This window comes from Scyliorhinus canicula, chromosome 9 (assembly GCF_902713615.1).
Source record: "Scyliorhinus canicula chromosome 9, sScyCan1.1, whole genome shotgun sequence".
Taxonomy (NCBI): Eukaryota; Metazoa; Chordata; class Chondrichthyes; order Carcharhiniformes; family Scyliorhinidae; genus Scyliorhinus; species Scyliorhinus canicula.
Window position 1 is genome coordinate 59,940,781 of NC_052154.1, and position 13,050 is coordinate 59,953,830.

Sequence of the window (13,050 nt, forward strand, 5' to 3'; positions counted from 1 at the left end):
AGATGTTACTTCCTTCTATGTCCACCCAGAGAAAAAACTCAGCCCCAATTCATTCACAACTGCAATCTCAAATTCCAGAGTGTCTACCTTTTTGTCCCCCTGTTCAACACAATATTTCTGCGCCACCGATTACAAGTGAGAGGAGCTCATGGACTTCTTTGACACCAAGATTGAAACTGCCAATCAGCTGTCTCTGTGCTTTTGCTTTCTTCCCTTGCTCTCCAGGCCAATCGTTCTCAAATGGTTACTGCCCTGCCTTGAAATTGTTCCTTTCTCTAGTTCTCGCATTACTGTCCTCATAGAGGGTAGCACGGTGGGCAGTTTGCTAGCACTGCGGCCTCATGGCACTGAGGTCCCAGGTTCAGCCCCGGCTCTGGCTCACTGTCCGTGTGGAGTTTGCACATTCTCCCCGTGTTTGCGTGGGTTTCGCCCCCACAACCCAAAACATGTGCAAGCTAGGTGGATTAGCCATGCTAAAATTGCCCCTTAATTGGTAAAAAAATGAATTGGGTACTCTAAATTTAAAAAAAAAATTACTGTCCTCATAGACTAGCCATATAAATTCTGTGGTTACAGGAGCAGGTCAGAGGCTGTGAATTCTGTGGAAAGTAACTCACCTCCTGACTACCGAAAGCCTTTTCACCAACCTACAAAGCACAAGTGTGATGAACATTCCCCCTTGCCTGGCTGAGCGCAGCACCACCAACACTTAAGAAGCTTGACACCATCCAGGACAAAGTAATCTGCTTGATTGGGACCCCTGCCATAAACATTCTCTTCCTCCACCCTGGACGTACATTGGCAGCAGTGTGCATCATCAACAAAAAAAACCAGAAAATACGAGGCAATCTTATAGGTCCCAGGGATCCGCGCCCCTTTGGGTGGACCCTTTTACCTGCTCAGAATCGATTGGGTCTCTTTCCAATCGATATGTTTGAATCCCCCCAATACTGAGGCTGTTCCTTAGCTACTGGGCGGGCTTTCAGGCTCTTTGTTTTCGAACTCCGCTGGTGCCTGGGTGTCTGGTATCCTTTACAATGTTGCAGTTACTTCCCCATTTGTGTCCATTGTCTCTGGAATCGTTCCATTAACATGCAAACTATCCCGGAGATTGCTTCATTAGTATGCGGAATGTTCGTTTCGGTGCTGTCTGTTTTCTTAGCAGACAGAATCCACACCTGCTTGGTGCAGCCTGCTGGTGCTGCAAACATTGTCCATTTTATCCTATATGCTTTGCGTTCCTCCATTTTGTGTTTAGGGAATGGCCAATTCCGGTGGCTACACCAGGCCGGGAATCGAACCTGGAACCCTGGAGCTGAGAAGCAACTGTGCTAACCACTGTGCTACTGTGCTGCCTTAGTCTCAGGAATGGAGAATCCAGCCCATAATCCCATAATCCTTAATTTGAACTGCATCCATAGACTAACCTGCCACCCACAAAGCACCCCCCCCACCCTCCCCCCACCCCCCCCACCCTCCCCCCACCCCCCCACCCTCTCCCCACCCCCCCACCCTCTCCCCCCCCACCCCACCCCACCCCACCCCACCCCACCCACCAACCCCCCCCTCCCCCCACGCCCCACTCGCCTCCGGACAATCCTTGTGAGCTACAACTCTCCGAGTTATCTCTTCTAATTCTCATGTCTTGAGCAATCCTTATTTTCCTTGCTCCACTATTGGTGCCCATACCTTCGGCTGCTTAGGGTTGAAGCTCTGGCATTTCATCTTTACATATCTCTGTCCCTCAACATCATTTTCCTCCTTTTAATGTGGCTCAGTGTTTCATTTTGTGTCATAATGTCTCTATGAAGCATTTTGGGAGATTTTGTAATGTTAAAGTTGCTATACAAATACAAGTTGTTGTTTTTTGATCATACCAGTGTTTCAGTGAAGGAAAATGAGGCTCATCCATGACTGGATGTCAGACAGGCAATTTGACAACATAGAGATAATGAGAGGGTAGAAAGTGTCGGTGGAAAGGTCGAGGTGGCCATCATGTTTATTTTGGTTCTCTTGGCATTTTTGAATGAAAAAGTTATTTCCTGTCCTTCCTACCATTTGAAGCTATTTTTTTTAACATATATTATCGACAGCATTTCCTTTTTTAAAAACTATGATCCTTTTGCTTCCACCATGTTTCTGATAGAATATGTTTTGTTCTAACAACCGTCAGTACAAAAAGGTTTCTCTGAACCTTAATCTTAATCTTGATCTAATTTTTTCTAGCCACTGACTCATCAATCAGCGGTCATGGCTGTTCCCCTTTTACTTTACTGAAACTTTTCATAATGCCAACACATCTATGAGAACTCCTCTTTTCCAATGAAAATACCTCTAAGGTGGCAGTGCAAAACAACCTTGAACTGACCCCACTCGGTTCCATGTCAGCAAACAGCTTGTTTCCATTCTAAAGATTTTAGTTCACTGCAGTTCCTTGTCCTTCTCATTAAGTTAGATACTCTTTCGGAATCATTGTCATCATATTGATATCTCCAGGGCTTGAGAAATAATTAAGAACAGTCATACGTGTGTGACAATGAAAAATCACATTTGTCAAACCAATCTTTTAAAGGAAGAAAAATTTCTTCATTTGAAAAAAGATTGCTCCACCTAATTTTCAATTCCTTTTCTGGTATGGTGACTTTATAGTTCAACTTAAAATGGAATCGTGATGTTCAATAATTCAGGTTAACAATTAAAAATATAATGGTTTTTCCTCTTCACAAGTTTTGACAAAATACACCTAAGCCAAAAAGGTTTCAGGAGCACAGCAGAGTTGTCATGAACGCATTCCTTCTTTGAAATAAACGAGTCTTGACATGTTTGACTGCCTGATGATTGGACAAATTATTCATTTTTCACGAACAAGGAGAAAGATTTTGTAGTGACTTGTTACAGGGATAGACGCCTCGACAGTGACAATCGGATAAAAAAAATGAAATAATGCATTTTATGTGCTGTGGCCTTACAAAACAGTCTGATATGGTTTAAGATGATTGATCCTATTAGACATGTCAGGCAATGCAATCCCCTGTCAGGGTCACTGCCTTCACTCTGCATCCAGCACGCGCACGGCTGAAACGGAGCGGAACCTATGTGGCCACTCTGCGCATGCCCCGGACTTTGAAGGGGGCGTGGCTGGCCAGACGACGAACTCTGCCCATGCCCAAAGGGGGCGGGGCGTTTAGGGGACTGATTCTGCGCATGCCCCGGGCCGGGAGGGGCCACCAAGGGACTGACTCTGCGCATGCTCCGGGCTGGGCGGGGCCACCAGGGAACTGACTACGCATGCCCCAGGCGGGCGGGGCGGAGCCGCTCTGCGCATGCTTCTGGCCGAGCAGCGCGCAGTCTGAGGTGAAGCTGGTTCGGAAAATCATGTCGGATTCCTGCGTCGTGAGCGGAAGCAGGAGCCGGAGTCGGTCCATCAAAAGGGTGTTCCCGATCCCAAGGCAGCATTCGCTCTTCCAGCCGCCCATTATCAACCCGTTCATTTACCATATCGAGCTCAGCGTGACTGACAAGCTCAAAGTAGGTGCGGAGTGGAAGGCGATTCTGTGCGACAGCCGTTAGCGGCCAACGGGGTTGGACTGCGGGGTGAACACTGAGGATAAACAAGAGTTCAGTGTCATTAATGGGGTCAGAGAGTTGGGTAGGCAAGATGTATGATCAGTACTGGGGTAAGCAAGATGCAGGTTCAGAGTGTGGGGTCGGCAAGATGCAGGTTGAGAGTGTGGGGTCGGCAAGATGCAGGTTGAGAGTGTGGGGTCGGCAAGATGCAGGTTGAGAGTGTGGGGTCGGCAAGACGCAGGTTCAGAGTGTGGGGTCGGCAAGACGCAGGTTCAGAGTGTGGGGTCGGCAAGACGCAGGTTCAGAGTGTGGGGTCGGCAAGATGCAGGTTCAGAGTGTGGGGTCAGTACTGGGATCAGTAGGTACAGCATCAGAGTTTGAAGGTCAGTACTCGGGCAAGAGGGGATCAGGAAGATGTAGAGTCTACTGGGGTCAGCAGGTTGCAGGGTCAGTTCTGTGGTTTGCAAGGTTCAGGGTCAGTACTGAAGTTAGCAGGGTGCAGGATCAGTACTGAAGTTAGCAAGGTGTGGGATCAGCAGGGTGCAGGGACAGTACTTGGGTCAGCAGAGTGCAAGGCCAGTACTGGGGTCAGCAGGATGCAGGGCCAGTACTGGGGTCAGTAGGTGCTGGGTCAGTACTGGGGGCATCAGGTGCAGGGTTAGCAGGGTGCTAGGTTCCAGTGGGGTCAGTACTGGGGTCTGCAGGATGCAAGGTCTGAGTGGGGTCAGCAGGGGCAGAGTGGTGTCAGTACTGGGGATCAGCAGGGATAGTCATAGTGTGGGATCAGAATGGGGGGGGGGGGAGAGGCAACAAGGTGTGGGTTCAGTATCGACGGGTCAACAGGATGTGGGGTCAGTACTGGGGGCAAAGGATGTATGGTCAGAGTGCGAGGTCAGTACTGGGGGAAATAGGGTGCAGGGTCAGACTATGGGCAGTAGGGTGTGGGGTCAGTACTGAATCAACAGGATGGGGGGTGGGCAGTACTAGGGGTCAGCAGGATGTGGGGTCTGTACAGGGGGAAACAGGATATAAGGTCAGAGTGTGAGGTCAATACTGGGGGCAACAGGATGTAAGGTCAGTGTGGGGTCAATACTGGGTTGGCAAGGTCATTGTGGGGTTAGTACTGCAGGCAGCAGGATGTATGGTCAGTACTGGGTCAACAGGATATAGGTTCAGAATGGGGTCAGTACTGAGGGTCAGCAGGATGTAGAGTCAGATTATGTGGTTAGTATTTGGATCTGCAGCGTGCAGGGTCAGAACGTGGTGACCACTGGGGATCGGCAATGTGCAGGGTCTGTGTGAGGTTGGTACTGGGTCAGCAGAGCGCAAGACCAGTAATGGGCTCGAGTTTTAATTCAAACAGGTCAGCAGGATGCAGGGACAGTAATGCGATTAAAGTGGATTCAACACTGGCCACTCAACAGGGTGGAGAATCAACAGGTTCTGGGGCTGGTGATGGGGCAACACTGCATGGTCAGTATAATATGGGTCAATATGGTGATAGTACTGAAGGGTTAGCATGGTCAGCAAATTTAAGACTGAGCCTGGAGTTAAGAGAGTGGGGGTAGTGACCAGCTGAGTTCACCATTGCCATGGTCAGCATTTAGCTCTCCATCTCTTTGTCTGAGCACAGTTCCGTGGATCTGTGAGGCTTAGTTCCATACGTTTTATTGGGTGTGTTACTTTTTTCCTGAGCACTGCACTTTTGTGTTTTTGGGTAGTTTTATTGTTTCTGTTTATTTTTTCATGGAAATGGTTTTCTGCTGAGTGCAGTGAATTGACAGTCACCTAATGTATTTTATTGTGTCTTTATAGATAGCCCTGGCCAGTGTTACTCTCGTACCTTTGCGCCTCCTCTGTATTTTCTTCATTGCCCTTGTTGCTTGGCCATGTGCATTTTTAGGACGGATGTGCTGCCCAGTGTGTATAACTCAAGAGCCAGTTCCAAACTGGAAGCGGTAAGCACTGTTATTTTTGGTCGGAAACAGATCCCAAATGCCAATAACGAACAGCATTCGTTACCCTCTGGAAGGATGATCTTAAGGTTGCATTTATCTTTCAGCTAAGGAGCTAACGCTAACTGATTGGTTTACATGTGCAGTTAGCAGACTCTGAACAGTGGGAGTGGGTGTGAAAAGTCGTGTTGAGATATAGGATCAGCAATGATCGTTTTGAATGGTGGAGCAGGCTCAAGGGGCTGAATCGTGTAATGCTGCTCCTATTTGTTGGTGCAAAGATAACTTGAGCTCAATGTATTTTTCGACCACACAGATTCTAATCAAAATTTGACATTTCATGGTGGTTTAATACATCCCTGAGCATTTTGAAATGTGGCTTCACCTCAGACTAGAATTATACTATATTGTGTAAAGTTCTTCTGAGAGGTCTCCCACGTCTCACTTGCCTTTAATCTGCTTAGCTTTTATTTGGGATTTGAAACGCCACTTTTATAGCCAAAATTGCCATTGCATCACTGAAAAAGTAGTACAACATCACTCTAATAAATTTGTAACTCTTCAGAATAGATTTTCTTGCTTCATTCTCTGAAGGAGGTGGCTTGTGTTGATAGTGCCGACAGGATATCAGTATCTCATGTGAATAAATATTTTCTATAACGATCTAGGCATAGGAGTGTCAGTAACCTGTGTGTGACAGAGTGGAGCCTGGTCTGATCCCCTCTGGTATGCAAAAGCTTTAGATAAGGTAAAATAAATAAGATGGGATCGGAAACCCAGGGTAGTTTCCAAAGTTACTAGATTAGTCCTAGATTACTGTGCTCTATCAAAGTAATGAAGGAATTGTTTTGGCTTAACTGATAAATTTATGACTTCTGTGACCCAAGCGGAGCCTTTTGCTGGAGCGCTGTGCTTTACTTTATAATTTAATCTTTTGAAATAAATACTGCTTTTCAAGGTTGTTAAGCCAAGAATCATAATTCAGCAAAATTCTAGAAGTGAGTGTAAATTGGAAAAATGCTCAGGATCTGCAGTATTTTGATTTTTTTTTGTAACAAGTCAACCAATTTAGTTGTAAACTTACTTTCCTTCTAGTGGTTAATTGTTAAACATAAAGATCATGCCATTCCTTCAAGACCTTACCAACAAACTATCTGGTTTAACACCATTGCCAGGAGAGAAAAGACTACTGAAAAAAGCTTGGCATTAGATGTTTCAACAGTTACAACTCCTCCTGGATGTTATTTACCAAATACTCGCAGAACTTTAAAGCTCAGACATTGAGTAAGCATACAGTAAAGGATTGGTAATCAGTGCAATATTGAGTAATTGTTAGATTTCAAAATATAAAATGTTGGGATAATAAATCCGCTAAAGTGATGAATGAACTGGATCCATTGAAGAGGCAGTCAAACTGCCCTGTTAATTTAAAATTGGAATCTGTTGGTGTCCAGCTTAACAACCTGGCAGCAGTGATGGGTGTTGTAAAGTCTACAGGGGTGTGCAGAAATGACCCTGCTCAGCTCTGCAAATGCAAGGCTACATATCAGCCTGAAAGGTACCAAGCAATCCATGGTCCATGTCAAATATTCAAGACAGCACAAAATAGTTTAAAGGTATGTTCACAGGAAAAACTGGCTGTGTACATAAATTAAATTTCAGAGAACATGGGGAGTGGTGTTGGGGAGTTGGATTTAATAATAATAATATTTATTAGTGTCACAAGTAGGCTCACATTAACACTGCAATGAAGTTACCGTGAAAATCCCCCAGTCGCCACACTCTGGCGCCTGTTCGGGTACACGGAGGGAGAATTCAGAATGTCCAATTCACCTAACAAACACATCTTTCGGGACTTATGGGAGGAAACCGGAGCACCCGGAGGAAACCCACGCAGGCACGGGGAGAACGTGCAGACTCCGCACAGATAGTGACCTCAGCTTGCAATCGAACCTGGGTCCCTGGTGCTGTGAAGCAACAGTGCTAATCACTGTGCTTCCGTGCCACCCATAGTTGCATTTGAACAAGATATGAACAGCTGTTTGAGCTTCCCTCAATAGTTGATGCACTCAATACAATTTAAGCAGCAGCTTTTAGTTTTGTCATCATTGGCAACAGCAAATGATCAATATCAGTTCAAATCTGCGCGCACACGTATGTATATAGGTATGTGTCATTACACATGCATTTTGGGTTTAAATGAATCCAGATGCTTAAGAGAATTCTGCAACTGTCAAAAAGGGAGTATAATCCACTCATGAACTGTCATTGGAGAGATCTAATCATAATGTTGATCAAATATTTAATAACTGAATTCAGTTGAAATTTGGTATTGTGGCTGATTTCTGATCTTTTTGATGAAATTGTATCCTTTCAAAAGCCTTGGGATTAGTCAGTTTATACAGCTAGCGTTGATACATGTTGAGCTCGGGCTGTTCGCCCAGTAGGCAGTCAAATTGTCTGGTATGTTTGGTTCTCGGTTGAATTGGCGATTATGTGTCTTTATGTTTTGGTCCCATTCTCCTTTTTTTTTCTGTCGAGATTGAACCACAGTTGTGTACAGTGTTTCATTTTGAAATTTGAGAATTGCAGAGGTGGGATCCAGGGTAATAAAAGGTTAGCATCAATTGTAAACGAGTATATAACATGCCTCCAGTGCTGAGTCTCATTACTGCCTTCCCTACCACTCTGCACTCTCACTTTTGGAGAACTAGCTGTTCCCCTTTAGCTATTACCAATTTCCTGCCACTCTTCCATCCAGAAATTAAAATGTATCCAGTTTAGGATATCACGTGTTAATTGTACCATGAAGAAAGAAAGAATTCTGCAATGATTCCTTAAGAACAAAAATAAATTGAACATTTTTTAATTGCTGACATCTCTTGCAAAATTGAAGAGGGAGGGATTACTGTAATCCTGATTATGGGTTTCCGATAAATGTGTTCTTTAAATTTCACCTGAGCTGTTTCATTGTTATCTCTTACTCCCTCAGCACATTTCAGCAAAGTCATCTGAAGATTTAATTTATAAATCTTTTATTTGGGGCAGCACGGTAGCATAGTGGTTAGCACAATTGCTTCACAGCTCCAGGGTCCCAGGTTCGATTCCGGCTTGGGTCACTGTCTGTGTGGAGTCTGCACATCCTCCCCGTGTGTGCGTGGGTTTTCTCCGGGTGCTCCGGTTTCCTCCCACAGTCCAAAGATGTGCTGGTTAGGTGGATTGGCCATGATAAATTGCCCTTAGTGTCCAAAATTGCCCTTGGTATTGGGTGGGGTTACTGGGTTATGGGAATAGGGTGGAGGTGGTGACCTAGGGTAAGGTGCTCTTTCCAAGAGCCGGTGCAGACTCGATGGGCCGAATGGCCTCCTTCTGCACTGTAAATTCTATGATAATCTATGATTTCTGGGGTCTCTTGTGAACTCAGGCTATCATGAAGTATGTTAATTTCCTTATCTCTCCCCTCCCTTCTTCTTGGACAGTCCTTCAGCATCGAGGATGACTTGCTTCCACTCTGAGGAGGTGGGTTTTGTGGTGGCTGAATAGTCCAATCCTGGATCCACAGACTCTGCCGCAGGTGGTGCTTGGTGGGTGGGAGGATGGGACATTCTGGATTGTGTGCCGTCTTTCCGCTGTTTATGCTTGGCCTCCGCGTTCTCCACCCTGTGACGCTCGAGGTGATTGGTACCTTCGCAGATGCTTCTTCTCCAGTTTGTGCACTTCCCATGTTGATGGGATGTTGCATGTATTTAGGGAGGCCTTCAGTGTCCTTGTAGCATTTCCTCTGCCCTCCCAAGTGATTACTTGCCATTGTGCAGCTTGGAGTAGAGCACTTGTTTCAGCAGTCTTGTGTCGGGCATGCAGACAATGTGGCCTGCCCATCGCAGCTGGTCGAGTGTGACCAGTGCCTTAACACTGGGGATATTGATCTGGGAGAGGATGCTCACATTGATACGTCTGTCTTGCCAGTAGATTTGCAGAGGTAACGTTGGTGATATCTCCAGCGAATTGAGTTGTCTGTTTTACATTGTCCGTGTTTCTGTTGCATACAGGAGGGTGGGGAACATGGCTGCTTTGTAGACCATGAGCTTGGTGCTGGATCTGAGGCCTCGGTCTTCGAACACACTTCCTCAGACGTCTGAAGACTGCACTCAAGCATTGGAGTTGATGCTGTATTTCATCATCGATGTCTGCTAGCGCCGAGATGGCTGGGAGACAACCATTGTTTTCCTGATGTTTAGTCTGAGGCCCATTCTCTCATATGCCTAGGTGAAAGCATCGATGATGGTTTGCAGCTCGGCCTGAGTGAGCACACATAGGCACCGACTGAGTACTGCAGCTCGACGACAGAACTTGGGGTGTTCTTGGTTCTGGCCTGGAGGTGTCAGAGGTTAAACAGTTTCCCGCTTGTACAGTAGCTTAGCTCCAGGGTGATGGGGTGAAGTATTTCTGCAAGAATGGAGAAGACGTGGTGTGACGTCGCAGCCCTGTTTGGCCCCAGTCAAATATTGGTTCTGTGGTGGTTCTGTTGGTGAGGATCATGGCTTGGAGGTCGTTGGTGGAGCAGGCGGAGAATCGTGACAAATTTCTGCGGGCAGCCAAATTTGAGAAGGATCCCTCACAGTTGACAGAGTCGAAAGCTTTTGTAAGATCGAGGAAGACCATGTATAGAGATTTATGCTTCTCCCTGCACTTTTCCTGGATTTGTTGAAGATAGTGTTCATTGTGCCTTTTGATGGGAGGAGCCCTTCAGCCACTAGGAGGAGGCGGTTGAGGAGGATTCTTGTGATGACCATTCCTGTGGCGCAGAGTAAGGAAATCCCTCTATAATTTCCACAGTTGGATCTGCCTCCTTTCACAGCTCTAAGACATATGTAACATATGTAAATTGCCTCAATTGGAAACAACATGGGCATATTTCAATAGCTGTTGGATAGAGTTAGAGATATTTGTTCAATCGCTCAATATCTGGATGAAACAAATCCATGAAATGTTTTCCAGAGCTTTTAGTAGTTCACCCAGTTACAAAGTCTTTGATAATCCTGTGCAAAATGTTTGGAAGGAATCAAAAGATTGCAAGTTATTTAGACTTGACAATTGTTAGAATCCAGTTTGTAACATCCGTGTTCATAAAGCTGTAGCTCCTTTGAACTTTTTTATTGAATTTGCTCCTGAATACATTTTGATGTATGAATACATCACACGAAGCAGGGGAATGGCACTAATTCATGATGCTCGTTTGGAGGGCCAGTGCAGACATGATGGGCTAAATGACCTCCTTCTGCACCGTAACAATTCTGTGATGATCCAATCTGTTCGCCCTGGAGAGAGGTTGCCAATGTAAATAAGTGTTGCCTTTCCCAGTTTTTCCAGCCCCGCCCATCCCCAGTATCTGTGAGAAAGCATGTGGGCATTGACAAATAGTCATGATATTATAACATTTCTTGCCTCATAGACCACAATAGGAACCTGTTTCGAATCTGTATAATAGTAGCTGTCAAGATAGTGCACATATAGTGTAATAAGAGAAGTTAGCACTTCATATAGGACACAATAAATTAAGCTTCTTTACACCTTAAATGTGTGGCAAAATATTGCACTACACAATATCAGCATAACTGCTGGAGTGACTAGGTGAACTACTAAAGGCTCCAAAAACATTGAATCGATTGACATCATCGCGATATTGAGCAATATAGATTTACTTCATCCAGATATTGAGCGATTGACCCAATACTCATCCAGCAAACAGTTTTGAAACTGTGTATTTCTAATTTTTGTATGAGGTAGATGAGCCACAAATGGGAGGTGGTCAAAGAGATGGGTTTAAGGAGCGTTCTAAAGGGGGGAGGAGAGACAGGGATGTAAGAAGGGGATTCCAAAGTTTAAGGCTGAAGTGGTTGAAGGCATCACCACCTTTACTATACTAATTAGAATCTGGGAAATCAAAGAGTGTTTTTTTTTTTTTACATCACTTGATCGGAAACCAGTCTGGTTTCGGCCAGAGAGCGCACGGCTGGCAGGTAAACGGGCCTCAGTATGAGGAGGACACAGGCAGCAGCATTTTGTATGATCTTAAATTTAAGAAGGGTAGTATGTGGGAAGCTGGTTAGAAATGCATTTGAATAATCAAGTCTAAAGATCGGAGTGTTCGGAATGGGGGTTTCAGCCAGCAGCCAATAAGCTGAGGCAGGCATGAATCGAGGCACTGTTAAGGGGTAGAAATAGGCGGGGCCATTCACAATAAAATATCAAATTTTACATACACGTCTTCTCATTGACCTTACTCCAAAAATAGCTGGAAAAATAATTTGAATATGTTGCAACATATTTAAACTTTTGGATACAGTGCATGTAAATTTGTGGGAACCTGGTTGTGTTATGCTTTTCTCCTATTTTAAATCGGCTCACTTTATCAACTTTCCTCAAGTTAATTATTACACATGTTGGTCTGTAGTTTTCAGGAACGCTTCTTAACTCTGATGGTGTGATGCCCCAGGACCTTTCCCCAGATTTAATTAGTGTGCATACATGTCTAAAATTTACCTCATTTGGTTGCTATCTCCTTTGTAACGCAACGTGTTTGCAGCATTTGCTGTATCCAAAGCCATTATTGTAATTGCGCCATTGGCAGGTTGATGTACCATGAGCTGCGTATTTTTTATTTATAAAGGTGGGGACCTTTACAATAAACCATTTTACTGAAAACGGAAATGTGCTTGATGCCTGATTATGCAGAGTAAGCTCATTTTGACGTTGTGCTTCTCGGTACATATTGGACGTTCGGGTTTACCTTGTAGTATGCATTGATTAAGCTTTGTTTTTAAAAGGTTATAACCTAATGACGCTCTTTAAATTGATGGTGAGTACTCTGGTGTGATGGAAACTTGTGGTTAGCTGGATGATGTGACTTGGAGCATATTATGGATTTCTTCAGGAAATTGATGTATCGGAAAGCAAAATTAACTGTTAGAAAGTGTCGGGATTGAGGGAGAGTAGTTTAAAAGGATGACGTTGTACATTATAGCACATCTGACCAGTTTTGATAGTCAAAGAAACATTTGTTTCAGAATTATTCAGCTGTAATTACTACGTCGTGAATTATTTGTTAATTTCTTAATCAATTTTTAAGATAATTCCGTTGCAGTTCACATATTCTTGTGTTCATTACATATATGTTCTGGATGGAAGTTGTACAAATTTTAGGTTGCACAAAAATATGCTGGAATATACTTATGGCATTATCATTTGTCATGGTATAGTGATTGTTTTGTAACTGGTCAGTAGGTTTTATAATTGCTTCTCGTTGCTATGCATCTGCTTTATTATTAAGCATTTAGCACTTCAAAACTTCTTATTTTGTTCATCACTTTTGCGTTGAATCCATTAGCTCAAACTAAAATCAATTTATTGGAATAGTGTCTTGTAACATTGCCTCAAACTATTAAAAGCTTGTAAAATTCAAGGAGGGTAATTCATAGGTAAATAAATCATAAATGACTTTAGTAATGTGACTGAAGTTCTTGGCTGC

At 44.3% G+C, this 13,050-nt stretch overlaps 1 protein-coding gene across 2 annotated transcripts in view; it reads left to right on the plus strand.

The window, feature by feature from the left end:
* The first annotated feature begins 3,297 nt into the window (after positions 1 to 3,297).
* lpcat2 (lysophosphatidylcholine acyltransferase 2) overlaps positions 3,298 to 13,050 on the plus strand; it is a 71,106-nt gene continuing 61,353 nt past the window's right edge. Inside the window, exons 1-2 of one of the 2 annotated variants that reach the window (XM_038806747.1) lie at positions 3,298 to 3,532; positions 5,383 to 5,525. In XM_038806747.1, coding sequence (XP_038662675.1) covers positions 5,476 to 5,525 — 50 coding nt within the window. In that variant the 5' untranslated portion in view covers positions 3,298 to 3,532; positions 5,383 to 5,475. The remainder of the gene's footprint in view (positions 3,533 to 5,382; positions 5,526 to 13,050) is intronic. The other variant, XM_038806746.1, reaches the window with a different exon arrangement.